The sequence below is a fragment of the Heterodontus francisci genome, chromosome 10 (genome assembly GCF_036365525.1).
Source record: "Heterodontus francisci isolate sHetFra1 chromosome 10, sHetFra1.hap1, whole genome shotgun sequence".
Taxonomy (NCBI): domain Eukaryota; kingdom Metazoa; phylum Chordata; class Chondrichthyes; order Heterodontiformes; family Heterodontidae; genus Heterodontus; species Heterodontus francisci.
The window spans coordinates 21394318-21417711 of NC_090380.1; the positions used below are offsets into that span (position 1 = coordinate 21394318).

Genomic DNA, 23394 nt, shown 5'->3' on the forward strand with positions numbered 1-23394 from the left:
ATGCAACAGACTGCGCATAATATTTATTGTGTATCAATTGTTACACACAGGTGCCGGGTGTTAATTGGGGTCTTACATGAACACTTATAATGAGACACTTGCTGAGATTGGTGGAGGCTTTGCGTGAGGAGCTACTTGTTTGTAATCCTTTTTACTCTGTACAATAAATGTGAAACGGAGTAAAGATAGGCTCCAGCATCATCCTTCTACAACAAGCTTTCTGGAATTTAGCATACAATAAAGAAATTTAGAGGAAACATTGAACAAGGTCCCACAAACACTAGGACCAGATAATCTGGTCTTGATTGATGGACAAATGTTGACCAGGAGGCCAGGCAGAACTCACTAGCTCTTCTTCAAAAGTGTTGTGGAATCTTTTGCACTCACCCGAGATGGCAGACAGGGCCTCGGCTCAACATCCCATCTGAAAGACAACACCTCTGATCATGCTAGGCTGACACTCCAGTGCAGTGTTGAGGAAATGCTGCACTATATGCTTAGGTCTTGGAAGCAGGACTTGAACCCATAACCTTCTGACTCAGAGTGCACCCACTAAGCCACATCTGACATTTAAACAAAGGTACAAGTTGAAAGATTAAGGGATCCCTCAAGTGTGCGCTGGAATACTACTACTACAGTTGGCCAGATAACCTTGTAAGTCAATACCCAAGATGTAGAGCAGTTCTTCCTGCAGAAGCAGAGGGAAGCTCATCCCACCTCAGTTCTCTATCCTGATAAGCTGCCATGGTCTTAACTGATCAAACTCTAGCAGTACCCCTGTACATACTTGAGGAATCCCTAAGCCACGAAACCTGCACCTTTGTACTTTGGAACTTAGATTAATGCAAAGAGGGCAAACAGAAATTCTACCATCTTGGCTTGAAGACTGTTAAACATAGTGTTGGATTTCCGCACTGTCAGACACAGCTGACAAATAAAAATCCTTCTGAATTGGATTGCATTGGTTCTTAATATTTCCTCCTCCTCCAATTTACCTACAAATTAAGATTTTGCTTTTAATATCCTCCTGTATATTAAAACATAGCATAAATAACAAGGATGCTAGACATATCCTTGGAGAATCCCACTAATAAATTATAAGACAGTCTAAAGAACAATATTAAAGAAATAAGGTGAGTTTCATATGGCAGCCTCACTGATAACCATAAAGTCGCACAGCACAGAAACAGGCCCTCCGGGCCACCGCATCCATGCCGACCATAATGCCTATCTATACTAATCCCACCTGCCTGCATTAATTCCATATCCCTCTATGCCTTGCTCATTCAAGTACCTGTCCAGGTGCCTCTTAAATGTTGCTACTGTTCCTGCCTCCACCACCTCCTCTTGCAGCTCATTCCAGATACCCACTATTCTTTGTGTGAAAAATTTACCCCTTTGATCCCCTTTAAACTCCTCTCTCTCACCTTAAATCTATGCCCTCTAGTTTTAGTCACCCCTACCATGGAAAGCAGAATCTGGCTATCTACCCTATCTATGCCTCTCATAATTTTATATACCTCTATCATGTCCCCTCTCAGCCTTCACTAACCAACAGTATTCAAGCTAACATATGAAAAGCAATGCAATAGATGGAATGGGCATGAATCATTTCAGTTTTCTTCTGGTTCTTTAATAACCAGGGCATAAATGTCTAACTTGCAAAAGAAATGAATAACTCTGGCTTTACAGCAGTCTTTGGTTATCTGAACAAAGAATATCACAACCTACTTAATCAATAGATGGCGCTCAAGATTATTTCAGCAGAGTATTTGGCCTGGGCCTCAATACAGCTCAATCCTCATGCTATAAGCATGTACTCTACCATCAGGGCTTAGTGCTTTCTGATCCATCTTAAAGACACCAAGAAAGCTGTTGAGTAAATCCACTGCTTTTGAAAGTAGAAATCAAGTTCTGACATTTAAGAAATAAACTGAACATAAAGGACCCTGGTTACGATTATAAAAAAAAGACCCCAATTACCTTTATAAAATGAATATCAGCTCGAGGGATGGTTGAATCCCTAGGTTTGGTCAGTATATACTGGTTGTTCTGAGAATCAATGAGCATGCTCAGCCCCAAACCATCCTGTACTTCATGCATAGACAGGTTTTGCTTATGGTCTTCCTCATCCTCTTCAACTCTGATAACTGCTTCAACATTTCCACCATGAACCTGAAAAATAAAAGTACTACAGTTCTACGTTTTGTGGTAGACCAGATAGTGCTAATCATAAAATCTGGATCAGACAAAACACACCATTCAGCATAGTCCAATTTATCAGCCACTATCAACTGCCAGAATCAACGCAAGTGCTCGGATAAACTCCAGCAGCAGAAGCAAGGTGCTGCAATGCTATGAATTACAAATTGCTTAGATGCTTCTGAACAAAGCAAATACTAGCCTCCACTCAGTACAATATGCAATCTTGAATTATTTCCTCTGCTAATCAGTCAGCAATATTAGCAGTGTAGTGAAACATGATGGCAGCTGTTCTAAGAATTTATTTTAACTGGATGCAATTTTTAATCAGAAAGCTGTGTGCAAAATAAAAACTTCTTGTCCAATTTGAAAATTGGGATGTGACTTTACAAGTATCGTGATATATAAAAGCTAGACATAAAGACCATCATCCAGAGAGGTAGTCATGAACTCATGATAATGAAGCCTATTCTCACTGACCAGTACAGACTGAAGGAAGATGCAGCATAAATTCAGAGAGTTGCAGCCTATCAGCCTGAGGCACACACCGAATGAGACATTCTGGGAGTTGCAGACTGTCAGCGCGAGACACACGACAACAGTGAGACATTCTGGGAGCTGCAGACCATCAGCAGGAGACACACACCGACAATGGGACATCCTGGGTAGTTGAGTGTTCTGTCCTAGGACAGGTCCCAATTCAGGTCTTATTGAGGTTTATGAGCCACTTACTATGCTGAGGTGGTTCGCCACAGGTTCCAACTGCAGAGTACCTTCTCCTAGTTGAGATGCAACCAAGGTTAAAGAACTCCACATAACCTTGCAATAGCAGGGCCATTCCATATCCATCAAACACAAGTACCCCATTGGAAGTGAACCCAGCATTCAGAACCAACACTCAGTACTCCTTCACAGGGCTGTTGAGTTGGGGGGGGTGGGGGGGGGGGGGGGGGTGTTGAATACAACCCTTCTGACTCATACAAGAATACTGACTGTGCCAATGGTCACTCCATCCAGAACCTGCCGGATGCCAACTCAGTATTTAAACACCATAATCTAGTCCCCATGCCGGGGTTGTCTGGAGTGGGGTTCAAAGGCTTCATCTTCTGAATCAGAGGCAGTAATGCCATCACTAACCAAAGGCTCACTCCTAAATATATTAATACATAGCCTACATCTGTGTGCATTTCCTGTTGTCAGGTTTCTGTCATACTCTTGGCAATTTACTTCCATTCTAAGCTCAATTGTCCCCATTTATAAAATATTCCATCCATATAAACTCGTTCCTCTAACATTGCAATCTACTCCCCAATTCACATTAATTGGTTTTGAAAATTTTTCCCACATGTCTCATTTACTACTTGGAATTTCTAATGTGCAAAATAAGAGTTCCAACAAAATTTAAAACTACATACTTCACATTAATATTTAAATTTATCTAATGAAACTATGGAACTATGATGTTGTTGCTATTACAGAGACTTAGTTGAGGGAAGGACAGGATTGGCAGCTAAATGTTCCAGGATTTAGAAGCTTCAGGCGGGATAGAGGGGATGTAAAAGGGGTGCGGGAGTTGCATTACTGGTTAAGGAGAATATCACAGCTGTCCTGCAGGAGGACACCTCGGAGGGGTCATGCAGCGAGGCAATATGGGTGGAGCTCAGGAATAGGAAAGGTGCAGTCACAATGTTGGGGGTTTTCTACAGGCCTCCCAACAGCCAGCAGGAGATAGAGGAGCAGATATGTAGACAGATTTTGGAAAGATGTAAAGGTAACAGGGTTGCAGTGGTGGGTGATTTTAACTTCCCCTATATTGACTGGGACTCACTTAGTGCTAGGGGCTTGGATGGGGCAGAATTTGTAAGGAGCATCCAGGAGGGCTTCTTGAAACAATATGTAGATAGTCCAACTAGGGATGGGGCCGTACTGGACCTGGTATTGGGGAATGAGCCCGGCCAGGTGGTCGAAGTTTCAGCAGGGGAGCATTTCGGGAACAGTGACCATAATTCCATACGTTTTAAGGTACTTGTGGATAAGGATAACAGTAGTCCTCAGGTGAAGGTGCTAAATTGGGGGAAGGCTCATTATAACAATATAAGGCAGGAACTGAAGAATTTAAGATTGGGGGTGGCTATTTGAGGCTAAATCAACATCTGACATGTGGGAGTCTTTCAAACGTCAGTTGATTAGAATCCAGGACCAGCATGTTCCTGTGAGGAAGAAGGATAAGTTTGGCAAGTTTCGGGAACCTTGGATAACGCGGGATATTGTGAGCCTCGTCAAAAAGAAAAAGGAAGCATTCGTAAGGGCTGGAAGGCTAGGAACAGACGAATCCCTTGAGGAATATAAAGACAGTAGGAAGGAAGTTAAGCAAGGAGTCAGGAGGGCTAAAAGGGGTTATGAGAAGTCATTGGCAAACAGGATTAAGGAAAATCCCAAGGCTTTTTATATGTATATAAAGAGCAAGAGGGTAACCAGGGAAAGGGTTGGCCCACTCAAGGACAGAGAAGGGAATCTATGTGTGGAGCCAGAGGAAATGGGCGAGGTACTAAATGAGTACATTGCATCAGTATTCACCAAGGAGAAGGACTTGGTGGATGATGAGCCTAGGGAAGGGAGTGCAGATAGTCTCAGTCATCTCATTATCAAAAAGGAGGTGGTGTTGGGTGTCTTGCAAAGCATTAAGGTAGATAGGTCCCCAGGGCCTGATGGGATCTACCCCAGTTTACTGAGGGAGGCAAGGGAAGAAATTGCTGGGGCCTTGATAGAAATCTTTGCATCCTCATTGGCTACAGGTGAGGTCCCAGAGGACTGGAGAATAGCCAATGTTGTTCCTTTGTTTAAGAAGGGTAGCAAGGATAATCCAGGAAATTATAGGCCGGTGAGCCTTATGTCAGTGGTAGGGAAATTATTAGAGAGGATTCTTCGGGACAGGATTTACTCCCATTTGGAAACAAATGGACTTATTAGCGAGAGGCAGCATGGTTTTGTGAAGGGGAGGTCGTGTCTCACTAATTTGATTGAGTTTTTTGAGGAAGTGACGAAGATGATTGATGAAGGAAGGGCAGTGGATGTTATCTATATGGACTTCAGTAAAGCCTTTGACAAGGTCCCTCATGGCAGACTGGTACAAAAGGTGAAGTCACACGGGATCAGAGGGGAGCTGGCAAGATGGATACAGAACTGGCTCGGTCATAGAAGACAAAGGGCAGCCGTGGAAGGGTGCTTTTCTGAATGGAGGGATGTGACTAGTGGTGTTCCGCAGGGATCAGTGCTGAGACCTTTGCTGTTTGTAGTATATATAAATGATTTGGAGGAAAATGTAGCTGGTCTGATTAGTAAGTTGGCGGACAACACAAAGGTTGGTGGAGTTGCGGACAGTAATGAGGATTGTCAGAGGATATAGCAGGATATAAATCGGTTGGAGTCTTGGGCGGAGAAATGGCAGATGGAGTTTAATCCGGACAAATGTGAGGTAATGCATTTTGGAAGGTCTAATGCAGGTGGGAGGTATACAGTAAATGGCAGAACCCTTAGGAGTATTGACAGGCAGAGAGATCTGGGCGTATAGGTCCACAGATCACTGAAAGTGGCAACGCAGGTGGATAAGGTAGTCAAGAAGGCATACGGCATGCTTGCCTTCATCAGTCGGGGCATAGAGTATAAAAATTGGCAAGTCATGCTGCAGCTGTACAGAACTTTAGTTAGGCCACACTTAGAATATTGCGTGCAATTCTGGTCGCCACACTACTAGAAGGATGTGGAGGCTTTGGAGAGGGTACAGAAGAGGTTTACCAGGATGTTGCCTGGTCTGGAGGGCATTAGCTATGAGAGGTTGGATAAACTCGGATTGTTTTCACTGGAACGACGGAGGTGGAGGGGCGACATGATAGAGGTTTACAAAGTTATAAGCGGCATGGACAGAGTGGATAGTCAGAAGCTTTTTCCCAGGGTGGAAGAGTCAGTTACTAGGGGACATAGTTTTAAGGTGAGAGGGGCAAAGTTTAGAGGGGATGTGCGAGGCAAGTTCTTTACACAGAGGGTGGTGAGTGCCTGGAACTTGTTGCCGGGGGAGGTGGTGGAAGCAGGTACCATAGAGACGTTGAAGAGGCATCTTGACAAATACATGAATAGGATGGGAATAGAGGGATTCGGACCCCGGAAGTGCAGAAGGTTTTAGTTTAGGCAGGCATCAAGATCGGCGCAGGCTTGGAGGGCCGAATGGCCTGTTCCTGTGCTGTACTGTTCTTTGTTGTTTTGAAATAACTTTTGTGCCTTTTGTCTTCACTGAAGTTTTTAGTTGAAGGCCTTAATCTCTTCCAAAAGCCTTAGCTTGAATTTGATAGGTTGCCCCAGTGTTGTGACTGGGTGGAAAATCAATTGTGTGGTCTGAGCATTACATTGTACCCAATGGGGAAGTAGTGGCATAGTAAGGTCACTGAACTAGTAATGTAGAGGCCCAGGTAAATGCCTCAAGGACAGCAGCTGGTGGAAGGATCTCATATGTCTTTTTAACAGCTTTCTGAACTTATGATAAACTTGTACAGAACCTTGGTTAGACTACACTGTGCAGAGTTCTGATCTCCATATTACAAAATTGACAGAGGCATGGAAGGTGGTGCAAAACAGACTTACAAGGGTGACACCAGATCTGAAAGTTATACCCATCAGGAAAGGCTGAACAGACTGGGACTCTTCCCTAGAAAAGAGAAGGCAGAGAGGTGACCTGATAGATGTTTTTAAAATTACGAAGGGGTTTGATAGGTTAAATGTAGAGATGATGTTTCTACTTAGTAGGAGTCCAAAACTCGGGGCCATAAATATAATGCAGTCATTAATAAATCCAATAGGCAATTCAGCAGAAACTGCTTTACTGAGAAACTTGCTATCACATGGAAAAATTCAGGTGAAGAGTATAGATGTATTTAAAGGGGAAGCTCGATAAGTATGAGAGAGAATGGAATAGACAGATAAGGGTTGGAAGCGCCATGAATATTAAAATGATCCTGTACTTGAAAAAAAAACATTCTGAAACAATGGATCCTTCTGTGTATGAAGCTCTTACAATTAAAGGATTGTACAAAGATGTGCCTTTCAGCTACATTGAGTACATGAGGCCTGTGTTCCCTGGGGTTAAGGAAGTGATCCCATTGAAACATATAATTTTTTTTTTCAAAAGGGGTTTGACAGAGTAGACGTTGGGAGAATATTTCCCCTGGCTGGGAGTCTGGAACACTGGGTCACAATCGCAGTGAGATGTCAGCCATTTAGGACTAAGATAGGAAAAATTTCTTCAAAGGGTTATGAACTTTTGGAGATGCTTGTCATTCCATAGATTCAAGTCAGAAGTTGATAAATTTTTAGAGACTAAGTGAATAAAGGGATATAGGATATTGCAGGAAGATATAGCTGAGGCAGAGGATAAGCCATGATCTTACTGAATGTCATAACAGTCTCGAGGGGCCAAATGGCCTATTCTATCTCCTATTTATGTTATGCCCTTTTTCAGCAACTCACCAATTTGTTATTGTCAAACACATGATCCTCAATCTCCTCCTCCAAACGGTCAGCAGCCTTCCGCACATCCTCAAGCATTTCATCAAGGATCGACAAGCTTCTGTTTGCATGCTGCATATTTTTGAGTGCTTCAGCTTGATGTTTCTCTGCAGCCAATAACTCCACATATTCTTTCTCTTCCTGCAGGTTGAAGAGAGACAGCAGCGATATCAGAAATAGCTTAATTCCTCCTGTCCTTCAAATCTCCAACCCTTTTAGTACCTTGCAACTGACAGCAATACCTTCGGAACCTTGGATTTCAGGGGATACTGCACTTCAACAAGGTGACAAAGGTGGTCAGTAATGCAAACTGCATACAGCTGGAGATTTTGCACTGCAGTGAATGTTCCCTCTAATCTGAATTGGAACAGTCCCACAAAGCTGGCTGTAAGTTATAGAAAAGTCCTAACGGAGAACAGCATACATCTTAAGCAGAAAACTGGAAATACATAGCAGGTCAGTCAAGCAGCCATAAAAAGACTTTAGAATGTAACCTTTTGTCCGACCATTAATGAAGAGTACACACTCAAAACATTAACCACAGTCCACAGAGGCTGACTGGCATGCTGTGTATTTTCACATTTCCTGCATTTGATTTCCATTTACAGCATGTGCAGATTCTGCTTTTACACATGGATAGGTGAAAAAAAAATACGGCCCATCTTGTTCTATCATTCTCACTGTCACATGATACAATAATGGAGTTGTTGACTAACCATAACAAAATATCTCTATCAGTTAGTCTACAACAGACCCAAACATGACCTGAGGAAAACCCCAGAGGTGCAGAACTTTGGGAACCATAGGTCCAAAGTCACCTGTTCGTCGTAAACATGCTACACTCATTACTCTCATACTGTATCCCAAAGTGCAATTTACATTTGAATGAATTAATACTCTGTTTCAATCGTCACCCTGTTTCATTGATTGACCATTCCTCAAAGAAATAGCGGCCCCCATATTAGCAGAGATGACTAGAAAGGTACAAGGCAAATCTGGTAGCTTGCAAAGAAGCCAAGGAGGCTAGAAAAATGGTGGCCCAGCCAACTTTAATGGCTAGGCCTCATTTAAATGATTCAACAGATTCCTGCCTCACGACTGGTCAGATAAAGTACATTGATGCCGAGCAGGAGCTGAAATTTCATGGCAGGCAAGCGCAGCCAGAGACCCGTGGGTGCCAAGATAGACAGCAAACTGGGATACACACGGCACCCAGCCCGGATAGACGGCACACTGGGATACACACGGCACCCAGCCCAGGTAGACGGCACACTGGGATACACACGGCACCCAGCCCAGGTAGACTGCATACTAGATTTCCATTTTTACTTGCACCTGTGTAAGTATTTTCATTTGTCTCTTACCTCAGTTATGGATTATGGTTGCTTAACAAGTGAAGTCTTAGCCTTTTATGGGACTTTGTATCATACCAAATACTTCCTCAAATCTTTCCCTCTTATTTGTCTGTAGGATTACCCATTAACAGTTCAATAGAGTTTACTGCCATTAATTCCTTTCTCAGTCCCTCAAATTTAACTTTTCCTAAATTTAAAACCTTGGTTTGTGACTCTCCCTTCTCCCTCTCAAACCTAATATCAAATGTAATCATATTACAGTCACTACTTGCAAAACTACTGGCAACACCTATGCAGTCGTATTCAGCTGGCCTCCGACACTGGAAACATCAGAGAAATGTATGATGGCAATAAGAGAGCTTTTAGGCCAACCATCAGGAAGATCGCCCCCCTCAAGTCTAAATCAGGGGACACGGTCACTGACCAACGCAAGCAAATGGACCGCTGGGTGGAGCACTACCTAGAACTGTACTCCAGGGAAAATGTCACTGAGACCGCCCTCAATGCAGCCCAGTCTCTGCCAGTCATGGATAAGCTGGACGAACAGCCAACAAAATCGGAACTCAGTGATGCCATGGATTCTCTAGTCAGTGGAAAAGCCCCGGGAAGGACGGCATTACCCCTGAAATCATAGAGTGCCAAGCCTGCTATACTTTCAGCACTCCACGAACTGCTTTGCCTGTGCTGGGATGAGAGAGAGCAGTACCACAGGACATGCGCGATGCCAATATCATCACCCTCTATAAGAACAAGGGTGACCACGGTGACCTCAACAACTACTGTGGAATCTCCCTGCTCATACAGTGCGAAAGTCTTCGCTCGAGTAGTTTTAAAAACAGGCTCCAGAAGCTGGCTCAGCATGTCTACCCTGAGGCACAGTGTGGCTTTTGAGCAGAGAGATCCACCATTGACATGCTGTTCTCCTTCGCCAGCTACAGGAGAAATGCCGCGAACAACAGATGCCCCTCTACGTTGCTTTCATTGATCTCACCAAAGCTTTTGGCCTAGTCAGCAGACGTGGTCTCTTCAGATGACTAGTAAAGATCAGATGCCCACCAAAGCTACTAAGTATCATCACCTCATTACATGACAACATGAAAGGCACGATTCAGCATAGCGGCGCCTCATCAGACCCCTTTCCTATCCCGAGTGGTGTGAAACAGGGCTGTGTTCTCGCACCTACACAGTTGGGATTTTCTTCTCCCTGCTGCTCTCACATGCGTTCAAGTCTTCAGAAGAAGGAATTTTCCTCCACACAAGATCAGGTGGCAGGTTGTTGAACCTTGCCCGTCTAAGAGCGAAGACCAAAGTACGGAAAGTCCTCATCAGGGAACTCCTCTTTGCTGACGATGCTGCATTAACATCCCACACCGAAGAGTATCTGCAGAGACTCATTGACAGGATTGCTGCTGCCTGCAACAAATTTGGCGTAACTATCAGCCTTAAGAAGACGAACATCACCATCTTCAGCTGCTTCATCAATGACCTTCCTTCAATCATAAGGTCAGAAGTGGGGATGTTCGCTGATGATTGCACAATGTTCCGCACCATTCGCAACTCCTCAAATACTGAAACAGTCTGTGTAGAAATGCAGCAAGACCTGGACAATATCCAGGCTTGGGCTGATAAGTGGCAAGTAATATTTGCGCCACACTAGTGCCGGGCAATGACCATCTCCAACAAGAGAGAATCTAACCATCTCTCCTTGATATTCAATGGCATTACCATTGCTGAATCCCCCAGTATCAACATCCTAGGGGCTACCATTGACCAGAAACTGAACTGGAGTAGTCATATAAATACCGTGGCTACAAGAGCAGGTCAGAGGCTAGGAATCCTGCAGCGAGTAACTCACCTCCTGACTCCCCAAAGCCTGTCCACCATCGACAAGGCACAAGTCAGGAGTGCAATGGAATACTCTCCACTTGCCTGGATGGGTGCAGCTTCAACAACACTCAAGAAGCTCAACACCATCCACAACAAAGCAGCCTGCTTGATTGGCACAATTAACCATCCACAAACATTCACTCCCTCCACCACCGACGCACAGTGGCAGCAGCGTGTACCATCTAAAGATGCACTGCAGCAACGCACCAAGGCTCCTTCGACAGCACCTTCCAAACCGGCGAGCTCTACCACCTCGAAGGACAAGAGCAGCAGATGCATGGGAACATCACCACCTGCAAGTTCCCCTCCAAGTCACACACCATCCTGACTTGGAACTATATCGCTGTTCCAAAATCCTGGAACTCCCTCCCTAACAGCACTGTGGGTGTACCTACCTCACATGGACTGCAGTGGTTCAAGAAGGCAGCTCACCACCACCTTCTCAAGGGCAATTAGGGATGGGCAATAAATGCTGGCATAGCCAGTGACGCCCACATCCCATGAGTGAATAAAAAAGGGACAAGACAAGACATCAGAAATGCACCATTCATCAATATCGGCAACCACACTGTGGAAGTGGTTCAAGAGTTCACCTACCTAGGCTCAACTATCACCAGTAACCTCTCTCTCGATGCAGAAATCAACAAGTGCATGGGAAAGGCGTCCGCTGCTATGCCCAGACTGGCCAAGAGTGTGTGGAAAAATGGCGCAAAAGTCCAAGTGTATCAAGCCTGTGTCCTCAGTACCTTGCTCTACGGCAGCGAGGCCTGGACAACGTATGTCAGCCAACAGCGACATCTCAATTCATTCCATCTTCGCTGCCTCCGGAGAATCCTTGGTATCAGGTGGCAGGACCGTATCTCCAAAACAGAAGTCCTCGAGGCGGCCAACATCCCCAGCACATACACCCTACTGAGCCAGCGGCGCTTGAGATGGCTTGGCCATGTGAGCCACATGGAAGATGGCAGGATCCCCAAGGACACATTGTACAGTGAGCTCGTCACTGGTATCAGACCCACCGACCGTCCATGTCTCCACTTTAAAGACGTCTGCAAACGCGACATGAAGTCCTGTGACATTGATCACAAGTCATGGGAGTCAGTTGCCAGTGATTGCCAGAGTTGGCGGACAGCCATAAAGGCGGGGCTAAAGTGTAGCGAGTCGAAGAGACTTAGCAGCTGGCAGGAAAAAAGACAGAAGCGCAAGGGGAGAGCCAACTGTGTAACAGCCCCGACAACCAATTTTATCTGCAGCACCTGTGGAAGAGTCTGTCACTCTAGAATCGGCCTTTATAGCCACTCCAGGTGCTGCTTCACAAACCACTGACCACCTCCAGGTGCTTACTCATTGTCTCTCGAGACAAGGAGGCCAAAGAAGAACTTGCAAGATGTTCCCTTTCCCATTCTATTAGATTAACTAATGATTGCTAACTCATAGTAAACACAGTATGACTGTTTCCATCGTGAATTTTAAAACATGTTGCTATGTTGTGCTAGAAAACTGTCCTGACTATATTCTGGAAGTTCATTGCCACTGGTACTTAAATATGTGTACCTATTAGAAAAGAACGGTTCCTCAGGTGATCTCCTTTCTACCCTGACCTGTCACTTACTGCTTTCTTTGGTCGATGGTCACCCAGTTCACATACCAGCTTCGCTCTCCTAGCAACTTGTGGAAACACCATCCTATGGAACTTCTGCTACAGAAAACTTTCCCCCTCCTAAATATTGTGCAGCATGCTCAGTTAACTCTCAAGTTGTCATATAGTAGGAGTGAGAGAAAAGTATAAAAAGTAGCAAAATTGTAATGAGATTTGGATTTGAAAGTCTGATCAACCGGATTATTTCAGCTCAGAACCCAACCGTCATTGTCCAATGTGCTTTTAAGCTTTTGCTTAAATACTACTGCATGTACTTAGGAGCAGGAGGCCATTCATCCTCTCGAGCCTGTTCTGTTAGATCTTGGCTGATCTAATCGCATCTTAACTCCATCTACCCACCTGCATCCCACTTAACAAAAATCAAGCGCATTTTTTACATTTTCAACTGACCTGAGCCTCAACAGCTTTTTTGGGGGTGTGAGTGCCAGATTTTCACTACTCTTTGTGTGAAGAAATGTTTCCTGACATCACCCCTGAACAGCCTAGCTCTAATTTTAAGGTTATGTCATCTTGTTCTGGACTCCACACCAGAGGAAATAGGACAGATAGGGAGAAACTATCATTTTGAACATCTCAATTAGATCAAAACCTTAATCTTCTATATTGAAGGGAATACAAGCACAGCAGTGCAACTGATGGTCTCAATCTTTGAAATATTCATGAGCTCCCTGTAGTAAATAGAATAAGAGCAGGATGTGGGTCTCAGACAAGATGGTAGAATGGAAAAAGGCATTAGAAAACGAAGATCGTAGAGTTTATTTATTGCAGCACAAAGCACTCAAGTCGAATAGAGGCGCTGAGGTTACAAAGAACTTGTTCAGCCGGACAGTGGCACAGGAAAGTAATGGAATAGAGAGAGTAGCAAGGGTATGCAGTGTGGCAGGGGCTAAAGAAAATGGCTTCAGTCTTCCAATGTTTAACTTAAGGAAAGTGCAGTTCATCCAACATTTTGTGTAGCGGTTTTGGACAGCTGAATGGCTTGCTAGGCCATTTCAGGCAGCAGTCAAGAGTCAACCACATTGCTGTGAATCTGTAGTCACATGTAGGCCAGACCAGGTAAGAATGGCAAATTTCCTTCCCTAAAGGACATTAGTAAACCAGATGTGTTTTTATGACAATCAATGGAAGTTTCATGATCACCATTAACTGAGACTAGCTTTCAATTCCAGGTTTTCATTAATTAATTGAATTTAATAATTGAATTTAAACTCCACCAGCTGCCATGGTGGGATCTGAACCCGTGTCTTAGAGTATCAGCCTGGTCTCTGGATTACTAGTCCAGTGACATTACCACCTCGCCACCTGCTGCAGGAGTTCCTCAGGATAGTGTCCGAGCCCAACTATCTTCAGCTGCTTCATCGATGACCTTCCCTCTATCATAAGGCCAGAAGTGGGGATGTTCACTGATGATCATACAATGTTCAGCACCTTTCATAACTCTTCAGATATCGAAGCAGTCTGTGTCCATATGCAGTAACCCTGGACAACATTCAGGCTTGGGCTGATAAGTGGCAAGTAACATTCACACCACACCAGCCAGACAATGACTATCTCCAATAAGAGGAAATATAACCATCTTCCCTTGACATTCAACGGCATTACCCTCGCTGAATCCCCCACTTTCACCAACCTGGGGATTACCGTTGACCAGAAACTGAATTGCAGTAGCCACAGTATTTATGTGGCTGCAAGAGCAGGTCAGAAGCTCGGAATTCTGAGGCAAGTAAACCACCTCCTGACTCCCCAAAGCCTGTCCACCATCTACAAGGCATAAGTCACGAATGTGATGGAGTACTCTCCACTTGCCTAGATGGGTGCAGCTCCAACAACACTCAGGAAGCTCGACACCATCCAGGACAAAGCACCCCGCTTGATCGGCACCCCATTCACTACCTTAAACATCAACTCTTTCCACCGCCAACGCACCACTGTGGCAGCACTGTGCATCACATACAAGATGCATTGCAGTAACTCACCACACCTCCTTCAACAGCGGCTTCCAAACCCGTGACCTCTTCCACCTAGAAGGACAAGGACAGCAGATGCATGGGAACACCATGGCCCACAAGTTCCCCTCCAAGTAACACACCATCCTGACTTGGAAATATATCACCATTCCTTCACTGTCGCTGGATCAAAATCCTGGAACTCCCCCCTTATCAGCTCTTTGGGTGTACCACACCAGATGGACTGCAGTGGTTCAAGGCAGCAGACCACCATCTTCTCAAGGGCAATTAGGAATGGGCAACAAAAGCTAGCCTTGCCAGCGACACTCACAACCCATGAAAAAAATTTTAAATCCAAAATAGGGTATCAGCTAAGCAATTTGACAATACTGAGGCAGTACAGGGGTTTGAGAGGTGTGATGAAGAGGTTAAGAGCTGGGTGTCATCAGCATACATGTGGAACCTCAGCACTTGTTTTCAAATTACATTAACAAGGAGCAGTATGTAGATGAGGAACAGGAGGGGGCCTTGGATAAATCCTTGGAGATTCCAGGGTTAACAGTGTGAATAGAAGCAATTGGTAAAGATCTATCTGGTTATAGCCAGAGCATAAGAGTGGAACCAAGTGTGGGCAGTCCTGCTGTGCTGAACAAGAAAGAGGAGACACATTGGTGGAAGGTGGCTTAGTCAATCATATCAAAGGTTACAGAAAGGTCCAGGAGGGATAGTGCATCACTGCCATCGTCACATAGGATGTCATTTGTAACTTTTGGGTGCCAGTCAGGGAAGTTGGATAGTAAGCAGAATGAACAATAAGAGCAGGATATGGGTCTCAGACAAGATGAACTCAGAGAGGGCATAAGGGGAGATGGGAGAAGAATTAGAAAAAGGCTAATTTCAGGGTTAGGTTGTCAAGGTGAATGGAGGAAAACAGCAGTGGCAGTGGAATAGATGGTATCAATCTTTGAAAAATCCATACGTTCCTTGTACTAACTACTGGATGCGATGGTGGAGGGGCCAGCAGGGGGACAGTGTGTTTTAATCAGATAGTTTGTAGTGGAGAAGAAAGAATGTGGTTTTCTTTACGATGGTCCTGGAGTAGTAGGATGTTTTGGCAAAGGAGAGTGAGGCCCAATAGTGCTTGATGTAGTTTAGACAGATCTGGTGATGGATGGTAAAACCAATTGTGCATCAGGCACTCTCAAAGTCTGTGCCCCTTGGACTTGAGAATTTAAGGTTTTTCATTGAAAGGAATTGCAAGTGACTTGATGGACAGGAAGTGGAGTTGAAAGGGATCGGAGAATATAGCTAGTGAGAGATATAAGGAAGCAGTCAGAGATGGCCTTGTGTGATTGGGACCATGGGGCTACAGAAGCCTTGTGAAAAGGTAAGGCCAAAAGGTTGACAGTGAATACGAGTATGAGAGTTTATATGATGGAATACAGAAGAACCTTGGCAGAAGCAAAGGTTGGGTGGATGGGGCAGGTGAGACAAGGCCTCAAAAGGAATCCCTTTCTCGAAGCACTGAGCATTCATAAGCCCTAGTTCACCGACTATCAGTACTTCACTGATGTCACCACCACCACCATTACCATTCCCCCCCCTCCCCCCACCATGACCTCCAGGAGCTCTGAACATTGCTCATCAGTGAGCGAGGTGCAAACTGATGAAGGGCATGGAGACAACGCATGACTTGAAAGACAGGGGCTGTGCACAACATTTCCTGGACATCACGATAGCTGGAGAAGAAGCTCGGACAGAGTGGGGAGGCTCAAGTCTACAGCCTGAACCTGGGATCACTGGGGACACATCAGCATAACTTCAACAGATGTAAGAAAAGCATTATTTTTAGGGAGGAGAAATGTATTCATCAGAGCAGTCACTTCCTTTAACAGCTTTTAAACATTTGCATTGTGCATTGGTGACTGGATGCACAATGAGAATCAGTTTGAGCACGAATAATACACGAAGCCACAATTTTTATGATAGGTATGATATTAACAAGACAAAAAAAAAAATCTGACCTTTATCGCAGCTTCTCTTAAAGCTTCCAGACGTTGCTTGCTGCTTTCTCTCATATTCACTATATCTTTGTAATCCCCCTGAAGAACTCTTTCAAGCCCATGGACAGCCTGGAACACAGATTTCTCACTCTCATTCAACTCCTTCTGGAAGATCTCAAAGGTGTGTACCTGGAAGATCTTTTCTTCCACTGACAGTCTAGAGTCCATTCCGACTGCTTTAATTGCTTTCATCAATTTGTTGAGCACTACATTCTTCTGGCGAAGCATGCCAGACAACTTCTTACAATTGTTCATGATCCAATGTCTCCCCTTATCGATTGCTGCACCTCTCCCTCTGTGCAGTTTGATTGCATGTTTGGCCACATCTACATACTCTGTTGCTTGCACTGAGCAGCAGTAAGACAGTACAAATATAATCCAGAAGATTTTGGATTTAATCTGCTTCATTTTTGACACCTAATTCACAACTACAGAAAGACACCGGCTGAAAAATCTCCATTGATTATTTATAATCCTGAAACTGAAAGAGATTAAATAATTAGAATGCCATCAATTAAAACCACTTCAAAACTAGGCAGTATTATTTGTGGTCAATGCCATATTTTACAAGTGCATGATTTACTCACCCATTAAAAGTACAGCCACTGAAAGACAACATAAATCATACATTTTTACAGCACAGGTTTCAGGTTTGTCACATTCGTGCTGACCATTGATTTATTCCCATTCCTCTGCCTTTACCTCATAAACTTTTACATTTTTCTTTCTCCAATATTTATGAAATGACCTTTCCACAAATAAACCTTAAATATGTACAATAATCAATAAGATGTAAAGTATTTATTGCATGGTACATGAAAGTACTATTCTCTGCATATATAAAGAAAACAAATGTGCATTTAGATTGGGCCAGAATTTCCCTCACACAGAAATAATGCAAAATTTTTCACCAGTCTCTACACCAATGGGAACCTAAACCAAAATTTCTTCGAGCTCAACTGCCTATTCTGCAGCATAAAACTGGTACAAACAAGCACAATTACAGTGCCACCAATTACCTGTAATAGCAAGTGGGCTGTTATCTTCATCAATTGCACCTCACTCACATCGTCTTGCTTCTGTTTGAGAGGTATGCACATTGGAAAGGCCATTTTAGTCACTAAAGGGGTGGGGGTTGGTGAGTGAAACAATTAGGTGCACAGAGACAGACAATACTTTGGTTCAATATTGATAGTCTCACTAAGAATTTGATTTTTTTTTTTAAATTGTGAAGAAAATCACTACCAGATTCCAGAAATCTCACTTATGCCTATATCAGATAATCGTGGACCATGCTGCACCTTTATTTTTGCGTGCAAATCTACACCAATGCTTTACTCGTGTAAATGCAGAAACCTAGCATGAGCTTGTCTTTTACAAAGGAGCTGAACTATGTAAATGAGGACAGATGGCTTTCAATAAACATATCCTGGAAATAGTGTAAACGATTAAGGAAATTCACAAGTACTGATGTTTCAGCGTCAAACCAGTTGTGCGCTAATTCATCATTTAAACACAGGGCAAAGCCACTCTTATCCCAGAGGGCAGAAGGGGCCTTCATTAAGCATCTCACCTGACAGTGCAGCATCCCGTCATTACTGCATTCAAGCATTAGCCTAGATTTTCTGTGCAAGCCCTGAAGTGCAGTTTGAAACCATGACCGTCTCATTCAGCAACAAGGGTACTAGCACTGAGCTAAGGCAGAGCCCAGACAGTAGGAATAAGAGGACAGCTGCCATATAGTTTCGTAATAGGATATGGGCAGCAGGGTTTTGGGTGAGAGGGGGAAAAAGGAGAAAGAATGGATAGCAGAAAACTTGCGTTTATATAGCACCTTTCACGAATGACCTCAGGAAATCCCAAAGCATTTTAGTGCCAATGAATTACTTTTTGAAGTATAATCACCGTTATTTAAGAAATGCGGCAGCCAATTGCATAGAAAGCTCCCAGAAACAGCATTGTGATGGTAGTTGAGGGTCAAATTTTGGCCAAGACCTCCAAATAGTGCCACTGACTCTTTTCAATTTAGAAGGCAGAAGGGGCCACCGTTTAACAACTTGTCCAACAGTGCAGCATTCCTTCAGTATTGTAGTTAAATGTCAGCCCTGCGCAAGCGTGGTTCTTGAATCCACAACTTCTGACTCAGTCAAGAGGGAAGAGGAGGGGAGGGTGCAATGGCATTGGAATAGTCAAGTCCAGAGATGACAAGGGCATACATAAGCGTTTTACTGGCAGATGGTTTGAGGCAGGGGCAGAGGATGGAAAGGAGGTGGAAACTCAGTGCAGAGTTGAACAGAATGCTTAAATTGTAAACAAATCTGTTTCAGCCTGGGACAATGGCAGGGGAGGGGGATGAAATCTGTGGCAAGGGTACAGAGCTGGTGGCAGAGGACAGAGATGATGGCACCAGTCTTCACAATGTTTAACTGGAAGAAACGGAGACTCAACCACAACTGGATAGCAGGTAAGTAGCCTAACGCAGAGGCAGTCGAGGGGCTGAGACAGGTGGTTGAGTGATAGAACTGGGTTTCCTTGTGGATGCAGGTGATCATGAGGTGAGGACAAATCCTTGGGAGTCTCCACAAATAACAGTGCAAAGGTGAGGTGATGCCGTCAGCGAAGATTTTTTTTTTTATATAGGTACACCCACAGTGCAGTTATGGAGGGAGATCCAGGATTTTGGCCCTGCAACAGTGAAGGAACATGATATATGTCCAAGTCAGGATGGTGTGTGACTTGGAGGCGAACTTGCAGGTGTTGATGCTCTGGTTACAGCCAGCCAGATAAGAGTGGTCGCAAGTGAGAACAAACCAAGGCAGCTGATATCCTGCAGGGAATGGCTGAACTCCTGATACTCTAAAGCCTCTCCACTACAAAAAAGGCAGAAGGTACAATTCAATGGAATATCCTCCACTTGTCTGGATGGGTGCAGCTCTGCAACAGCACTCAAAAAGTTCCATCCAGGACAAAGGAGGACATATATCACCATTCATTCATTCTCACAAAGTCAAAAACCTGGTACAGCACCTACAGCATTGTGGGAGTACCTTTGCGAAAATGACTTCTGCAATTTAAGAAGGCTCACCACCTCTGGGCAATCATGGATAGGCAATAAATATCACCATCAGCAACACCCACATCTGTTGAACAAAATAAAAGCACTGAAAGTCAAAGTGAGGGAGTGGTTGAGGTGATCAATGGCTGCAGAATATTGTGAATGGAGAGTCAAAAGTTACTGTCTGGAATTCCCTCCATAAACCTCTGCCTTCCTCTCTTTCTTTAAAAAGCTGCTCAAATCTCATCCAGTCAACCAAGCTCAGCATCATATTTTCCTCACAGTTATCTGTGAAACACCTTGGGACATCTGTTACATTACTGTGGTCGACAAAATGATGACTCTGTGAAACACCAAAGTCAATGGAAAAAGAGTCATAGGGTGAGCCAACTACAGTAAACACAGCATTGAAATTGTATATTTACAGTAGAGAAACCTGCCCAACTGGTCTGGGCGGATGCCTGTGCTCCACGATTCTCGCCACCCTACTTCATCTCACTCTATCAGCATATACTTCTATTCCATTTGCAGTATTTATCCAGCTTCCCCTCAAGTACACCTAAGAAATTTGCCTCAAACTACTCACTAGGATAATGAGTTGTACATGTCAACACTCGATGCGACAGCAAGCTGTACAGCCAAGAACAAAGATCCGGTGAGGGATGACTTGTTTAGAAGTACAACCTACAATAACCGTGCCCTCAAATCAGCATTTGCCCAAATTACAGCAACTCTGCTCCCCTTCCCAAAAAAACACGCCTCAAATAGAAATTCCTCGATCGCCCCGGGTCCAGCCCCCAGTCCGGACTGATTTCCCGCTTCGCGCTCTCTTCACACACAGTGGGCCTACAGCATTAACCGAGCAACAGTTGAGCTCTGTCGTTTTAAAAAAAAAAGCTTCGTCTGCTGTCGCTAACAGCGAAATAGCCCTCGCCCTCCATTACCCCGGTGACTGCAAACCTACCTTCCCCCCAACGGTCATCCCTCTCCACCGCCATTGTTTTCGCCCGCCTCCAATGACATCACAACACGACTTGTCTCACGTGCCAAGAGATAGAAATAACGGTTGCGGCACGGCCTGCTTCCAGTGACGTCATATCACTATCACGCAACACCAGCTGACGTGATGACGCAATTGCGCAATATTCGAGCGTTTTTACGTCAGCCGTCCGGGGCGGTTGCAAAGTGGGCCGGCGCGCACGCGCGCTGCGCATGCTGCTTGGGTTGTGACCGAGAGTGGCCCAATAGTGGGTCCACGGGCGGAAACTCCGCCTGGCGTCACTGAGCGGCGCACAGTGGCTTCTGCAATTCTGTCCACAACACAGGCTGTTTATGAAGTCCTTGCACAATTTTAATCTTTAATGGTGTCGTAAATAGTGAGGATGAAAGCCTTAGATTACAGGACGATATAGATGGGCTGTTAAAATGGACGGAGCTGTGGCAAACGGAATTTAATCCTGAAAAGTGTGAGATGATGCATTTTGGGAGGACTAACACGGCAAGGGAATATACAATGGATGGTAGGACCCTAGGAAGTACAGAGGGTCTGAGGGACCCTGGTGTAAAGGCCTGCTCAGGTCAGGGAACAAAACCCGACCCGAACCCGACAGAACCACATTAGACCCGAGCCCAACCCGGCGCGAGTCCCTCCACTTTTTCCCGCGTCCGACCCAATCCGAACCCGACCCGACCACCAGAATGTACCCTACCTTGCGACTCTGCAGGAAGCTACAGCATGAACGTGATGACGTCATAAGATGCTCACACGTTCACTGCGCAGACTCAGAGTTGCCCTCCTTAATGTCCTGGACTCCCAGCTCATGTAGGCTTTTCAACTTTTAACACTTACCAGCAGAGCAAAATGCAATACATATTTTGTGTATCCGACCCGGACCTGGCCTAACCCAGACCCAGCCTGACCCGACCAAAGCCCGAAAGCCAGACTCAAGAGTGACCCAACCCGTCCCGAACCCGACACATGTCGTTGGGTCCCATCGGGTTCGGGTCGGGTAGCAGGCCTTTACCTTGGTGTACTTATCCATAGATCACTGAAGGAAGCAGCACAGGTAGATTAGGTGGTTAGGAAGGCATATGGGATTCTTGCCTTTATTAGCTAAGGCATAGAATATAAGAGCAGGGACGTTATGATGGAGCTGTATAAAACGCTAGTTAGGCCACAGCTGGAGTACTGTGTACAGTTCTGGGCACCACACTATAGGAAGGATGAGCGTGCAGAGGAGATTCACCAGGATGTTGCCGGGGCTGGAGCATTTCAGCTATGAAGAGATTGGATAGGCTAGGGTTGTTTGTTTTCCTTAGAGCTGAGAAGGCTGAGGGGGGACCTGATTGAGGTGTACAAAATTATGAGGGGCATTGATAGGATAGATAGGAAGAAACTTTTTCCCTTAGCAGAGGGGTCAATAACCAGGGGGCATAGATTTAAGGTAAGGAGCAGAAGGTTTAGAGGGGATTTGAGGAAAACTTTTCACACAGAGGGTGGTTGGAATCTGGAACACACTGCCTGAAGGGGTAGTAGAGGCAGGAACCCTCACAACATTTAAGAAGTATTTAGATGAGCACTTGAAACGCCATAGCATACAAGGCTAGGGGCCAAGTGCTGGAAAATGGGATTAGAATAGATAGGCGCTTGATGGCTGGCACAGACACAATGGGCCGAAGAGCCTGTTTCTGTGCTGTAGGACTCTATGACCTTTGGATGTACATATGATAGAAGCAAACTGTAAATGGCATATGAAAGCATAATTCATAAAGTTTTTTTCAAATCTTGTTTTGTTTTATAGCTCACAAATCTGTGAGCTATAAAACACAGTTCAACTTTTCTTCCACTGTCACCATTTTCAATCAGTTGCAGTATCTGAAATAAAATGCCAAAATGTTAACACAGCATTAACAACATTAGTATTAAAAATAATCATGATTTATGCTCTTATATGCTGTTTACAGTTATTGAAGTTGCACAAGGACTCTATAAACCCTCTATATATCAATGACCTAGACTTTATAGAGCATCATTTCAAAGTTTGCAGATGACACAAAACTGGGAATTGTAGTAAACAATGAGGGGGACAGTAACAGACTTAGGAACACGTAGGTGTCATGATTGTATGTGTGGGCTTGAGTATTAGAAACTATACGGTACTTGGAAGAGGAACTGAAAGTAACTTTGTGTTTTGGGGAAAACACCTGACCTGGGGGTTGTTGTAAGGTCAGATAGGCATATGCAGCAGCAGTGAACAGAGCTCTTTATGAAACACTTGTTAAATCTTTGTTAAAGTTAAATCTGTGATTTCAAGTGGGAGTCTTTGATCCTGAGATGTGACATTGGTGACGAGGATATAACAAGAAACAATAGAGGTAAATTTGGAGATAGTTAGGATTTTGTCATGGCATTTGCTGGAGCTGATATGTTTGCAGTCCAGGGAATTAAGCCGTTTGATCCGACGGGTGATGTCAGTTTCGTCAGTGTGAAATAGAAAGCATGGCTGGAGGAGTTTGAAACGTATACTGACAGTCGCGGTTTGTTTTTGGACTGGACAATGGAGCTGCAGAAAGCACAGCGACGGGCCTTATTACTGTTCAATGCGGGTGCATCGGTGAGGGAGATTTTCAAGATGTTGCCTGACATGGGAAAAAAGGCATATTATGAACA

General features: G+C 44.5%; 1 protein-coding gene across 4 annotated transcripts in view; it reads right to left on the bottom strand.

Moving 5' to 3' along the window:
• tmco3 (transmembrane and coiled-coil domains 3) overlaps window positions 1-20805 on the bottom strand; it is an 82285-nt gene extending 61480 nt beyond the window's left edge. For 2 of the 4 annotated variants that reach the window (XR_010975787.1, XM_068040200.1), the window contains exons 1-4: window positions 20689-20805; window positions 16631-17150; window positions 7720-7899; window positions 1984-2175 (exon numbers count right to left, since the gene is read on the bottom strand). Coding sequence is in view for 3 of the 4 variants with exons in the window: in XM_068040200.1 (XP_067896301.1) it covers window positions 1984-2175; window positions 7720-7899; window positions 16631-17077 (819 nt within the window). In the remaining variant the exon portion in view is untranslated. Of the gene's footprint in view, window positions 1-1983; window positions 2176-7719; window positions 7900-16630; window positions 17151-17688; window positions 17767-19716; window positions 19738-20688 lie in introns of those variants that run through there. The other 2 variants (XM_068040202.1, XM_068040201.1) reach the window with 2 other exon arrangements.
• Between the last annotated feature and the right edge of the window lie 2589 nt (window positions 20806-23394).